This window comes from Schistocerca gregaria, chromosome 1 (assembly GCF_023897955.1).
Source record: "Schistocerca gregaria isolate iqSchGreg1 chromosome 1, iqSchGreg1.2, whole genome shotgun sequence".
Lineage (NCBI taxonomy): Eukaryota > Metazoa > Arthropoda > Insecta > Orthoptera > Acrididae > Schistocerca > Schistocerca gregaria.
In genome coordinates, this window is record NC_064920.1 from 420,251,789 (window position 1) to 420,267,634 (window position 15,846).

The 15,846-nt window shown below is 41.1% G+C and overlaps 1 protein-coding gene across 1 annotated transcript in view; it reads left to right on the plus strand.

Annotated features, from left to right (window-relative positions):
• Positions 1-15,846, plus strand: part of LOC126352186 (serine/threonine-protein kinase/endoribonuclease IRE2-like) — a 78,117-nt gene that overhangs the window by 12,584 nt on the left and 49,687 nt on the right. The window contains exon 2 of the mRNA XM_050002671.1: positions 175-382. Coding sequence (XP_049858628.1) covers positions 175-382 — 208 coding nt within the window. The remainder of the gene's footprint in view (positions 1-174; positions 383-15,846) is intronic.

Genomic DNA, 15,846 nt, shown 5'->3' on the forward strand with positions numbered 1-15,846 from the left:
TCAGCTTTCCTCTTTTTGGCTTCCTTTCATACATTTTATGCACAATATTTGGACACATTAGGGCCAATATTCATTAAATAAATACTGCATTTTAAGCAGTTAGCTGTGGATACTTTAAACAAGGAATTCCACAGTACTGATTTGATTATCTCAAGAAAAATTCACTGTCCACAGGGCACAGGTATCTCGCCTGATGGTACAGTTGCTTCAGCTGAGGCATACAAATGTGCTTCAGTATGCACTGTGCATTCCCAACCGCTGTGCATCACAGCCAGAGGTTCTGCTGGCAACGTCCCTCTGCGAGTGCAACCTGGGAGAACTGCTGGTGCTGCTCAAGGCCGATGGCAGCCTGGGGCAGCGAGCGCATGGGCTTGTCAGGCAGGTAGGGGAAGAAAGACATCTGAACTTGTAGGCCAGAACAGCACTCGAACAAAGACTGTTGCCTGTCAGTGAATAAATTCTGCAATTCTGTCAAGTAAGCTACAAGGACATTCTTCACTGACCATTGTGTCCCCTCTTCTCTTCCAAAAGACCTTCATGCAGCCACAGAGGACTTGAGCCCTGCAGTTATGTAGAAACACAAAAAGAAAGTAGCCTCGATGTGAAGAAATAAGCCTACAATGCCCCACTCCATCATGTTCTAACTGAAGAAACTATTTCCATTTACCTTCTTTACACTCTTTCATGTACAATCCTAGACTATTCAATATTTGTAAAGTCAAAATTTTGATCAGTCATTTGTAGGGTATTCCAGCGGAAGTGGTCAGTTTCACAGGAGTGACAAATATTTGTCTCTTGAAGTAAAGAAGTTTACATAGACATATTTTTTATTTAGAATGGTTCCTAATGTAACTGTTAGCACATTTTATCATCATTACCAAATTGTTTTATTTTGTTATTTTAATGTGTTGGTGGTTATTCTTATTTATTAAACTTAATGGAACCTAAGTAAGAAGGACTATGTTAAAAGCCTACAAGTTACCACAGCCAGATCCCAGCAGAAGATCCACTGAAAAATCTGTGAAACTTCTGGTCTAATTTTACAGAGGAGGGGAGCAGGATCTTAGTGTTTAACGTCCCGTCGACAACGAGGTCATTAGAGACGGAGCGCAAGCTCGGGTGAGGGAAGGATGGGGAAGGAAATCGGCCGTGCCCTTTCAAAGGAACCATCCCGGCATTTGCCTGAAGCGATTTAGGGAAATCACGGAAAACCTAAATCAGGATGGCCGGAGACGGGATTGAACCGTCGTCCTCCTGAATGCGAGTCCAGTGTGTTAACCACTGCGCCACTTCGCTCGGTCTCTAATTTTACAGCAATGAATGCATTCAAACCTTCAACCTGGATTCTTGTTTAACAGTGTGATGCTGAATTTGAAGGTCAATAGACAACCAAAATAAAGTTGAAATACTGTATTGGACATAATATAAGCCACTCCTGAATATACATCATACTATTTATGGAATATTCTGTCAGTACTTGGAGGAACATAGAAATATTAGAAACGTAAATATGCAGTGTCAATATTCAATAATAATTTACTTTGTAGTAAATTATGAATCAACTTCAGATTTCTAGGTCATCTTTAAATAACTTAAGGCTAAACTGTTAGTCTGCACAATATCGGTGAGAGTTTATAGTTGTACAAAGGTTCTTTTTCCAAAGAGAGGTGACCTTCTCCAACTATGAATCTAAGTAGAAACATAAGCATAATGAAACTCACAAAGAAGCTGTGAAAATTAAGTCTTGTTGACTTTCATACTCAAAGGTTAAAAGTATAAGAATTGCACAAGTAAGTACTGGCACAGGCTACTATGTTATATGGACAAAATAATTGATGAGAATGATGAACAAGCCAAAAAAGAGGCAGAGGTGAGGAAATACTTCAACTCTATAAATAGGAAAGATGGATAGAGCTCAACACACTAACCATGGACAGCACTTTAATTGTGCAGGTAAATGTTATTTGTGTGAAAAATTAAATCAAATGATAAAAGAAAGGATTGATCTGAAAAGCCTTACATATAGGGTGTTACAAAAAGGTACAGCCAAACTTTCAAGAAACATTCCTCACACACAAATAAATAAAAGATGTTATGTGGACATGTGTCTGGAAACACTTAATTACCATGTTAGAGCTCATTTTAGTTTCATCAGTCTGTACTGTACTTCCTCGATACACCACCAGTTGGCCCAATTGAAGGAAGGTAATGTTGACTCCGGTGCTTGTGTTGACATGCGACTCATTGCTCTACAGTACTAGCATCAAGCACATCAGTACATAGCATCAACAGGTTAGTGTTCATCACGAACGTGGTTTTGCAGTCAGTGCAATGTTTACAAATGCAGAGTTGGCAGATGCCCATTTGATGTAGGATTAGCACGGGGCAATAGCCGTGGTGCGGTACGTTTGTATTGAGACAGATTTCCAGAATGAAGGTGTCCCAACAGGAAGACATTCAAAGCAATTGATCGGCATCTTAGGGAGCATGGAACATTCCAGCCTATGACTTGTGACTGGGGAAGACCTAGAACGACGAGGCCACCTGCAATGGACGAGACAATTCATCGTGCAGGTGATGATAACCCTAATGTCAGCGTCAGAGAAGTTGCTCCTGTACAAGGTAACATTGACCACATCACTGTATGGAGAGTGCTACGAGAGAACCAGTTGTTTCTGTACCATGTACAACGTGTGCAGGCACTATCAGCAGCTGATTGGCCTCCACGGGTACACTTCTGTGAATGGTTCATCCAACAATGTGTCAATCCTCATTTCAGTACAAATGTCCTCTTTACAGATGAGACTTCATTCCAACGTGACCAAATTGTAAATTTTCACAATCAACATGTGTGGGCTGATGAGAATCCACATGCAATTGTGCAATCACGTCATTAACACAGATTTTCTGTGAACATTTGGGCAGGCATTGTTGTTGATGTCTTGATTGGGCCCCGTGTTCTTCCACCTACGCTCAATGGAGCACATTATCATGATTTCATACAGGATACTCTACCTGTGCTGCTAGAACATGTGCCTTTACAAGTACAACACAACATGTGGTTCATGCACGATGGAGCTCCTGCACATTTCAGTCGAAGTGTTCGTACGCTTCTCAACAACAGATTTGGTGACCAATGGATTGGTAGAGGAGGACCAATTCTATGGCCTCCATGCTCTCCTGGCCTCAACCCTCTTGACTTTCGTTTATGGGGGCATTTGAAAGCTCTAGTCTATGCAACCCCGGTACCAAATGTAGAGACTCTTTGTGCTCGTATTGTGGATGCTTGTGATACAATATGCCATTCTCCAGGGCTGCATCAGCGCATCAGGGATTCCATGCGACAGAGGGTGGATGCATGTATCCTCACTAACAGAGGACATTTTGAACATTTCCTGTAACAAAGTGTTTGAAGTCATGCTGGTGCGTTCTGTTGCTGTGTGTTTCCATTCCATGATTAATGTGATTTGAAGAGAAGGAATAAAATTAACTCTAACATGGAAAGTACGCATTTCCAGACACATGCCCACATAACATATTTTCTTTCTTTATGTGTGAGGAATATTTCCTGAAAGTTTGGCCGTACCTTTTTGTAACACCCTGTATATAAACAGTTCATTCATAAGTGAAAGTACTCCTACATAAACTTTTTTTAGAATAAAACAGCCTTCACTATGCACGTGTGAAGGCAAAGTGCTTGACAACAACATGATAAATAACAGTAAACTCATAATAATATCACAAAATGTTCAATATATTAACAATAAAATTGAACAAATTGACGAATTTTTAAGTGGAAGTAGTACTCATATTTATCTTGTGAACGAACTATGCTAAAAAATTGAAGAAATGTATAGCATTAATTGTCGACTAATCATAAACTCCATGGTAAGTGCCACAACTGCTGTTTTGAGGAAATCACTAAAAACTTCCAGAAAGCTTTCCTTTTTTTATATGCTTATTATTTTATAGCCAAAAAAATGAAGACAGTTAATCTACAAACATTTTTAGAGTAAAGTTACTGTAAAACATTTAACAACAACAACAAAAAATTGTTGATGGAACAAAACAAGAACAGGGCTATGTGCCAACCTCTCTAACATAAAAACCGAGCTAAGTCTACCATTTATATATGTAAATAAAGGGGTGTGGGAAGAATAATAAACATCATTTTACTGTTATAAAAATCTGGAAACTACTGTTTACTGTTTTCTATACTAACTATATTATTATGAAAAGTCAGTTAGGCCTACAGAAGTGCTGTGTGAGCAAACAAACTAGTTAAAGAACAAAGACAAAATCAAGCAACTCTGCACAGTTGGTAGGTTTACTATAGTCCAGGAACCAAGTCAACCATAACCTAATGTTGTCTGCATAATCTAAATATAGGTTAGCTTAAAACACTGCAGGAAAATCATAATCAAGATAAGTTCTTCAAAAAAAGCCTTAGTTCTAAGGCGTTAAAGTTATCATATACACTTACACCTCTTCCGTTAGAGGTTGTTTTTTAGATACAGTAACTTCCTTATTGTTCTCATATGGTTTTCCCTTGGCTCTTAGATTCTTATTTATCTGGTAAACCCCTTTTCTGATGTTTTCTTGTTTCATCCCTCACATAAACCACAATAGTAAACACAACAGACAGGACTAATCACTGCAACTTGAACACAAACGAACCTCAAACTATAAACAACAGCATGGGCATGTAGCCCAGATTTTGTTTCAGAACAGATGGCACTTAGCACTTGGTGCATTCCGGTGGCAATGTTTTAAGCCACTTTCACATTGTTTACTAGATAGCCTGGTTTTACTGAGAAAAGTTAGGCACGTAGCCCATATTTTGACAATAAAATGATTTTTTTTATTTTTGGCACTTAGATGGGGTTTATAATTAGTTGACAATTTAAGTAATTATAAAACTGTCAGTGAGTACTGAAAAAAACAACATAAATGTGGTGATGTTGGTATTTATGTCAAAAATAATGTCCAGTGCAAAAAATTGACTGGGTAGATAAATTTGCATATGGGATGGTTTTTGAAATATCTGAAACAAGAACAAAGCTCGGAAATAGCAATTTAATAATAATTGGCCTGTACAGGTCCTCTAACAGTGACATGGAAGAATTCCTTTGTCATTTAGAGGAATTTGCTGATAAACTCTCATCTCTTAAAAAACAGACTACAATAACAGGTAATGTGAACGTTGCCTTGTTAACTAATGGTTTACATTGTCTTAGATATACTTGTGTGTTACAGTCCTATAGTTACATCCATGTGAATTCAACATCAACGAGAATAACATGTGACTCTCAGACATGTATTGACCACATTATTACAAACTTAATCAAGGAAGACCTTGTAGTTATAACTGTTGAGAACCATATTTCAGATCACAGTAAATTATTCCTAGAGCTTCATGTAGACAAAGAAATAGTATCTTGTGGGGACCTATTTACACATAAAAGCTAGACTATCATACATTAAAGGAAATCCTGACACAAGGAAACTGGAATCAGGTACGCCTATATGAAACAGAAGATTTTAATGAAAAGAAGGACATATTTTATACAACAGTAACCCGCTGTCTTAATAAAGCTTGTCCAGTGGTCCAAAAACTAAGGAAAACTGACAGTTCCTAGTATCTTAAACTTCCCCCTAACGTGATAAAATTAAAGGATGATATGAAGGATTTATGTATTCTTTTTATTGACACCAAACAGCAGTACTTCCAACCGAAATATAAAGCATGTAGAAAAACCTACGGGGAAGCACTTAAGACATTAAAACCACAGATGTATGCAGAACAGATGAGGCAGTCCATGCAATGTTAGCAAAACAGTGTGGAGTATACTAAACAAGGAAATCAGGTGAAGTGACAATGCAGTGTGCAATAACATAATAATAAGAGGCAATGAAAAATTGCTGAGTGACTCAAAGGAAGTATGTGAGAGATTCATAGACCTATTTAATGAGTAGTGAGGATGTGACTGACCCACCACAGGTGCTTAATCCCAGTAACGTCAGTAATTCATTTTTCTTGCTGTCAGTATGACAGAGCACATGGCCGCGTCCCCTGTATGCGGTTCCATATAGATTGGAGAAGTTATCACTATAATACTATTTGTTTTTGACCCATCCATTGTATTGTAATTTGGCAGTTTTTAATGAATGACATACCGTCTTTTAGTGGTGTTACATATTTGACAGGCAAAGAATGTTGGGAAAAAAGATTCCAAGCATTTCCACTCTAATGTTTTAATCATATGTCACCTGAAGATGTGACTGTAACACCATGAAATTGGTAGTGGTACAGTAATAAAGGACCAAAATACAGCTGAAGTGATTACTAATACCCAAGATACAGAAGGTGACTTTAGTATCCTCACCATTAGACATACATATTGACACAGGTAAACGGGTACAGTTTTCACAGCAGAATATTGCAGATAGTTATCACAGACAGCATGTGCAAAGCATCTTATGTGCAGAACACATGATCGAGAAGTTTACTTCATGGCAGCTATAGGCTGGTCCAGTCAGCTCTCATGCTAACATTGAGTTAACATGGAGTGGCTTGCACATCACACCATTCTCTTGGTTCCACATGCTAGTTGCTTTTGTCATTCACACGAGTTGCATTTTGTGCTCTTCTCCACGGAAGTCTCTATGCAGTGTGCAGACTCTGCTCCCTGTAGACTGAATCAGAACATCGAGTTTTCCCTTTTCTGGGTTGAGCACTCACAGTCAGCTAGAGGTGTGACACTTGTGCTGACAGGATGGTTCCACAGCCTTGGCACACTGGTGCAGGTACAAAGTGGTGATGGAGGAAATACATATGTGCGTGAGGCTTTTTTTTTTTTCATGGTGTTAATTTGTGGCAATAATGTACTTGGCTTTTTTGCAATGCTGACAGGAACAGTTGCACCTCCAGAAGCAACAACAGTTATAACGGGGACAGCAGGAGCAGCTGCAGGAGTTGTTCAAACAGAATGTGGAATCAATCCATTCCCACGTCATGCTGGTTGTGGACCAGACATCCGCAGAGAAGCCTTCTCCCCCATCACTCTTGATGCTATTTGTTGGTTTTGACGAGGCTACAGAAGGCAGGAAAATAACCTATGCTGGTTCTTACCGCACTGCCGGGTAAGGTATATCACTGATTCAACTGATAAGGCCAAATATGAAGCTGACTACTGAAGTTACTTTTGTGGAACTCTGTCAGTTGTTCCCACAGTATTTTGGTCATCAAACATATGAGGTGGTGGCACAGTTGCAGGAAGTCATATGCAAACTGGATCACCATTCTGCAACATCTCTCAGACAAGTATCAGTTTCATTGTCCCCCAGTGTGCTACCTCATATGCAGAGTCACTAATTAGGGCTATGATCATGTGATTAGCACTCTTCCTCAAGTTCTAAACTAGGTCACAGGTCACATGTGACTCTTTTTTAACTGAAGTAATGCAGATTGCTGAATGACATGAACTTACAACATTGGCAAGGGACATACTTTCTAACAAATGGCAGCAGGTGAAGTTAGATACATGCACTAAACAGGTCATTGACAAAGTCCATTTAACATCCCAATTGGCCCCTTTTCAAGATTTGGACCTTTCACTAAGGTCTTACAACCAGCTACTGGAGAATACCTTGGGTCAGAGAGAAAAGTTTGAGGTCCATATCTCTCTTCAGCCATGAGCAATACTGAAATTTTGTTATCCCTGCCCCACTACCTTCACCATGTGTGACACTATCAAGGTCAAGTTGCAGCATTGGCAGGAACTAAGCATTATTTCTCCTGCTTGATCAGTCAGTGAGCCAGACCATTGGTGCTGATTCAGAGGCCAAATGGTACCTCACACCTTTGTGGCAGTTTTAAGCAAATGTTCAACATTTAATGTGTTGTGGTCTCATATCCCACTTTGCTTTTGGAGGAGTTGTTGATGAAGTTGTCAGAGGGCCAGTATTTCTCCTGCATCAACTTGCAAAATGCATAATTGCAATTGCCTTTGGACGCTGCTTTCAGCATTTCTTAGTGATCAACGCCTGATTTGAGCTTCACCAGTTTAAATGCTTTCCCTTTGGAATTTCATGTGTCACGAGTTTGTAGTAATTGATGGAAAGTCATCAAGTAAAACAGAAGTGATTTCTGGCGTTCCCCAAGGTATTGTTATAGGTCCTTCACTGTTCCTTATCTGTATAAATGATTTTGGAGACAATCTGAGCAGCCGTCTTCAGTTGTTTACAGATGATGTTTTCGTTTATTGACTAATAAAGTCATCAGAAGATCAAAACAAACTGCAAAACGATTTAGAAAAGATATCTGAATGGTGTGAAAAGTGGCAGTTGACCCTAAATAACGCAAAGTGTGAGGTCATCCACATGAGTGCTAAAAGGAACTCGTAAAACTTCAGTTACACAATAAATCAGTCTTATCTAAAAGCTGTAAATTCAACTAAATGCCTAGGTATTACAATTAAAAACAACTTAAATTGGAAGGAACACATAGAAAATGTTGTGGAGAAGGCTAACCAAAGACTGCGTTTTATTGGCAGGACACTTAGAAAATGTAACAGACCTACTAAGGAGACTGCCTACACGATGCTTGTCCGTTTCTTTTAGAATACTGCTGTGTCGTGTGGGATCCTTACCAGATAGGACTGATGGAATACATCAAAAAAGTTCAAAGAAAGGCAGCATGTTTTGTATTATCACGAAATATGGTTGAGAGTGTTACAGAAATGATACAGGATTTGGGCTGGAAATCATTAAAAGAAAGGCGTTTTTCGTTGCGATAGGATCTCCTCACAAAATTCCAATCACCAACATTCTCCTCCGAATGCGAAAATATTTTGTTGACACTGACCTACATAGGAAGGAATGATCACCACGATAAAATAAGGGAAATCAGAGCTCGTACGGAAAGATATAGGTGTTCATTCTTTCCGTGCGCTATATGAGATTGGAATAGTAGAGAATTGTGAAGATGGTTCAATTACCCCTCTGCCAGGCACTTGAATGTGATTTGCACAGTATCCATGTAGATGTAGGTGTAAGTTTAGAATTTATGAAAGGAATTTGGAGCATTTGATTTAACAACATTCTCTCTTGTATCAGCTACATCAGTGATATGTGGGTCATGGGGTCCACACACAAGGAGTGTTTATAAAACCTGCTGGCAGTTTTCCATAGCCATCTGGAAAAAGCCTACATTTCAAATTGGAAAAATGCAATTTTTTGCCCCAAATGTGCATTTTTTGGGCTATGCTTAACAAAGATGGCCTCATCCCTAAAGATAAGCACATAAAAGCCATCACAAAACTCCTGGTACCCAGGAACCTGAAGGTTCTCCAGTCCCCTTTGGGCAGTAATTCTTGTTATGTGAACTTAATTCCCCATGCTGTGAACATCTGCCATCCCCTAACTGGCTTTGCAAAAAGGGAGACAAATTCACGTGGTCTGCAGACTGTCAATTGGATATTCAGTTTGTGCTGCACTCCTCATGAAGCTTCTTTTATGCTGCATAAACTGCTAACCCTGGGATAGGTGCAGATCTGTGATATTGTAACCCAAATGGCACTGAGCAGCCCAGCATTTACGCATCAGAGAAACTTTCAGTAGTGCAAAGTACCTACTCACAGGCAGGGAAGAAGGTTGCTGGATTTTCCTCTAGCAGCATGGGAAGTTGTGACAATTGACCTCCTTTTCTGGAAAATCATTTCAGTAGTCCAGATGGTATGGACCAAGTGCTCTCCCTCAGAACAGATTCTGCATGGAGTACCTTTTTCCTACTGCATGAACAATTCAACATTGTCCTATTGGGTCCTCATACTTGACACAGAGGAGCAAAGCTGTCCAATTGTCATCCCTTAAGTGTTGGGTCCTTGCATACTCCAGCTGCTGCATACATCACACTGGTGTATGTCTCACATGAATGTTTTGGCCTGGCAACACATCTACTGTGAATGCAACATTGAACATCTTGTATGGGCTTGCACGGTCTGTGCACTGAACTATGCTGTACTGCCACATCAGTTTTACTCATGGACAGTTCTGGAGAAATCTTGGGACAGAGCATACATCAACTTCATAGGCCCTCTTTTGGCAAGCATGTGGTTGTTGGTGTTGGGTGCATTGTCCAATCCTCCGCGATTTCAACAGCAATTATTAGTGTGTTTTCAGTCATTTTTACTATCAACAGCACCACCTGGACCCTACCTGTCTGATAATGGTCAGCAATTTGCATCAAAGGAGTTTGAGGATTTTTCCATTCACAACTGTGTCTACCATCTATCACTCCATTTCACCCATTTCAGAGATGGAGCAGTACATGCCAAACTTTCAAGTCCCAAATAATCAAATCTGTGGCAGCCTCATCTAGCTTCCTTTCCATGTACTGTGTGACAACAGTTAATAAGTGCAGTCGGCAGAACATTTGCATGGGTGCCAGCTGCGAGGACTTTGAGTTGCACACCCCAGATCATTATGGGCCTATGTGTTTTCTTCATGGGGCTGCCATTTGGAGCTAGTCTTATGGCTGGCAGCATAGGTGGCTGACAGGTATATTGGTGGGCCACTAGGTTGGCATTTGTCTGGTGGATATCAGTTGGGAGCAGCTGACCTGTCATTCAAATCAGTTGCGTCCATGACCTGTTGGGCCTGCGGTGTTTATGTGCTGCCTGGGTGACAGGGTTGGTCATGGCATTTTCCCTGTAGGAGGCACCCACTCATAGCAGTATGCACACTCACTGCCTCCCCCACTGTGCCTTCTGTCCTACTCTCCCCCAAGGAATGGGGTGCCACCAGCGATTGCTCATGTGACTCCCAGTCCTGAGCTGTGGAATAGGAACCAGTGCCCTCCTTCCCCCACTCAGCTGTGGATGAATATTCACCCTCACCAATGCAGATGGATGTGCCCTTATGCCAGTCTCTGTAATATTCCACCATTCTGGTGGAGATCACCAAGTTGTTATTCAACTACTTTGGTTGTAGACCCACTGCCAAGGAATCTCGCACCCTCTCCAGTTTTGTGATAGAGGTCATAGCAGAAACAAGGCCATTTGTGGCCCTGGATGGCCTTTTCAGGGGGAAGGAATGTACCAGTATTAGCCCCACCAGTGGACACACATATGGCACAGATGAACTGGCATGTGTCTCACCCCAGAGTAGTGCAGAAAGCTATCATGGGTGGTGTGTGCAAAGTGTTGTATGCACAGAATCCACTGACCTAGGAGTCCAGTTGCCAGTGGTGATAGTCTGGGCCAGTCAGTTCTTATGTTGAAATTGACTAACACAGATCCAATGTTCACTTCGCATCATGCTCTTGGCTCCACATGCTAGTCATTTCTGTCATTCACAATGGTTGCATTTTGTTCTTGTACCAGGCTCTACATGGTGTTCGCACTCTCTGATCCTCCATAGCTTGACAAACACAACGAATTTGCCCTCTTCTGGTTCCAGCTCCCTGGCTTCTAGGTCAAGCAATTACCATCAGCTAGAGTAGTGCCAACAGGATGGTTTTGTATCATTGTCACACTTGTACAGATACAAAAGTGACAGACATTGTTGGCTATCAGACATTACATACTCACAGTAATTACATATTTTATCTCCAGGTTTCTTTAACTTGTTTCCCTAGGCCCGACAAGACGCCTCCTGAGACGCGGCAAGGCAGGAGTAGGCAAAATGCAACAAGGAATAACAATATTAATGTGCTTATAGTAAACTGCAGGAGCGTCTATAGAAAGGTCCCAGAACTGCTCTCATTAATAAACGGTCACAACGCCCATATAGTACTAGGAACAGAAAGTTGGCTGAAACCAGACGTAAACAGCAATGAAATCCTAAACTCGGATTGGAATGTATACCGCAGAGATAGGCTGGACAGTGAAGGGGGAGGCGTGTTTATAGCGATAAGAAGTGCAATAGTATCGAAGGAAATTGACGGAGATTCGAATTGTGAAATGATTTGGGTGAAGGTCACGGTTAAAGCAGGCTCAGACATGGTAATTGGATGTCTCTATAGGCCCCCGGGCTCAGCAGCTGTTGTGGCTCAGCACCTGAAGAATAATTTGGAAAATATTTCGAGTAGATTTCCCCACCATGTTATAGTTCTGGGTGGAGATTTTAATTTGCCGGATATAGACTGGGAGACTCAAACATTCATAACGGGTGGCAGGGACAAAGAATCCAGTGAAAAATTTTTAAGTGCTTTATCTGAAAACTACCTTGAGCAGTTAAACAGAAAACTGACTCGTGGCGATAACATATTAGACCTTCTGGTGACAAACAGACCCGAACTATTTGAATCAGTTAATGCAGAACAGGGAATCAGCGATCATAAAGCGGTTACTGAATCGATGATTTCAGCCGTAAATAGAAATATTAAAAAAGGTAGGAAGATTTTTCTGTTTAGCAAAAGTGACAAAAAGCAGATTTCAGAGTACTTGGTGGCTCAACACAAAAGTTTTGTCTCAAGTACAGACAGTGTTGAGGATCAGTGGACAAAGTTCAAAACCATGGTACAATATGCATTAGATGAGTATGTGCCAAGCAGGATCGTAAGAGATGGGAAAGAGCCACCGTGGTACAACAACCGAGTTAGAAAACTGCTGTGGAAGCAAAGGGAACTTCACACCAAACATAAACATAGCCAAAGCCTTGCAGACAAACAAAAATTACGCGAAGCGAAATGCAGTGTGAGGAGGGCTATGCGAGAGGCTTTCAATGAATTCGAAAGTAAAGTTCTATGTACTGACTTGGCAGAAAATCCTAAGAAATTTTGGTCCTATGTCAAAGCGGTAGGTGGATCAAAACAAAATGTCCAGACACTCTGTGACCAAAATGGTACTGAAACAGAGGATGACAGACTAAAGGCCGAATTACTAAATGTCTTCTTCCAAAGCTGTTTCATAGAGGAAGACTGCACTGTAGTTCCTTCTCTAGATTGTCGCACAGTTGACAAAATGGTAGATATCGAAATAGACGACAGAGGGATAGAGAAACGATTAAAATCGCTCAAAAGAGGAAAGGCCGCTGGTCCTGATGGAATACCAGTTCGATTTTACACAGAGTACGCGAAGGAACTTGCCCCCCTTCTTGCAGCGGTGTACCGTAGGTCTCTAGAAGAGCGAAGCGTTCCAAAGGATTGGAAAAGGGCACAGGTCATCCCCGTTTTCAAGAAGGGACGTCGAACAGATGTGCAGAACTATAGACCTATATCTCTAACGTCGATCAGTTGTAGAATTTTGGAACACGTATTATGTTCGAGTATAATGTCTTTTCTGGAGACTAGAAATCTACTCTGTAGGAATCAGCATGGGTTTCGAAAAAGACGGTCGTGTGAAACCCAGCTCTCGCTATTCGTCCACGAGACTCAGAGGGCCTTAGACACGGGTTCACAGGTAGATGCTGTGTTTCTTGACTTCCGCAAGGCGTTTGACACAGTTCCCCACAGTCGTTTAATGAACAAAGTAAGAGCATACGGACTATCAGATCAATTGTGTGATTGGATTGAGGAGTTCCTAGATAACAGAACGCAGCATGTCATTCTCAATGGAGAGAAGTCTTCCGAAGTAAGAGTGATTTCAGGTGTGCCGCAGGGGAGTGTCATAGGACCGTTGCTATTCACAATATACATAAATGACCTGGTGGATGACATCGGAAGTTCACTGAGGCTTTTTACAGATGATGCTGTGGTGTATCGAGAGGTTGCAACAATAGAAAATTGTACTGAAATGCAGGAGGATCTGCAACGAATTGACGCATGGTGCACGGAATGGCAATTGAATCTCAATGTAGACAAGTGTAATGTGATGCGAATACATAGAAAGATAGGTCCCTTATCATTTAGCTACAAAATAGCAGGTCAGCAACTGGAAGCAGTTAATTCCATAAATTATCTGGGAGTACTCATTAGGAGTGATTTAAAATGGAATGATCATATAAAGTTGATCGTCGGTAAAGCAGATGCCAGACTGAGATTCATTGGAAGAATCTTAAGAAAATGCAATCCGACAACAAAGGAAGTAGGTTACAGTACGCTTGTTCGCCCAATGCTTGAATACTGCTCAGCAGTGTGGGATCCGCACCAGGTAGGGTTGATAGAAGAGATAGAGAAGATCCAACGGAGAGCAGCACGCTTCGTTACAGGATCATTTAGTAATTGCGAAAGTGTTACGGAGATGATAGATAAACTCCAGTGGAAGACTCTGCAGGAGAGACGCTTAGTAGCTCGGTACGGGCTTTTGTTAAAGTTTCGAGAACATACCTTCACTGAAGAGTCAAGCAGTATATTGCTCCCTCCTACGTATATCTCGCGAAGAGACCATGAGGATAAAATCAGAGAGATTAGAGCCCACACAGAAGCATACCGACAATCCTTCTTTCCACGTACAATACGAGACTGGAATAGAAGGGAGAACCGATAGAGGTACTCAGGGTACCCTCCGCCACACACCGTCAGGTGGCTTGCGGAGTATGGATGTAGATGTAGATGTAGAAGAGCACATGAAAGACGAAAATGAAAGATTAAAGTTTTACGTCATGTTAACAGTGAAATTATTACATGGAAAGCACTGGCTCAACTTAAAACAGCACACACTAAGACGATAGTGTCTTCAAAGGCACCATCCCAGCATTTCCCTCAGTTGACTTAGAAAAGTCATGTGAAACGCAAATTCAGAGCTCACCAGAAAAGTGTAGATACTGTTTGATAGTCAATATTGGTGGAACAAAATGACATACCATTATAATTCTAGCATGGGAGGGGGTGGGGGAGAGAGATTATTTTATGTGATCAAAGTGACACCCATTAGCAGACACATTGATGCCACTGAACTGTTGACTGAACTATGGCTGTCAGGATTGCTGGTGTGACAACCACACAGGATGCCTTGATGGTTTCTTGTAGCTCTTTTAGTGTAGCTGGTTTCCATTGATAAACTTCATTTTTCAAGGTCCCCCATAGGCAGAAGTCAAGAGGCGTAAGGCGTGGAGACCATGGTGAGTACTCAACAGCTCCTCTTTGACTTATCCATTGTCCAGGTAAATTTTCATCCAAGTAAGCTCTGACATCTCTGTGATAGTGAGGTGGAGCACCATCTTGCTGCAGGTAAAATCTTTCATTTTCAAACACCTCTCAGATGGCAGATAAAAATCAATGTTGCAGCATATGAAGATAAACCTCACCAATTACAGTACCTTCAAAGAAGAAAAAGCCAATTAAAGCATGTGATGACAGACCACATCACACATTAACACCCAGTAGGATAATATGTTTTTCCATGTGAATGTGAGGATTTCCAGGAGTCCAGTGCAAACAGTTGTTCTGGTTTACAGTATCATTCAGTTTGAATTGTGGCTCATCAGACCAGATAATCACTCTTGCAAAACATTCATCCTCATGAATCATGCCTTCAGACCAATCACAGTGCTCCATCCCTCGATCTGGGTCATCCTCACTCATAGTGTGCATAGTGTGCAATGATCTTGGAATAATCACTTTCCACTTACAGCCTTCAGAATTCACCGTACAGTTGATCGACTTACCCCACTGTCTTGTGCATCCTGCTTCACAGATTTTCAAGGTACCCTAGTAAAATGTTGCAAAACAGCAGTGCTGGAAGCTGGAGTTGTAAATGTTTATGGTTGGCCAGGCCTATCCTTATGCACATCTTGAGCAGTACCATCGGCTTCAAATTTATCCTGAATACAGTAAATTGTTGTAAGTGTTGATTTACTGAATTCCATACACATTATGCCCTTGCCATTGTACCTCCATCATGTTTTCAAACTTCCAGTTCTACTTCAATATGGCCTTGCATTGCTCAAATGACAATCTTACTT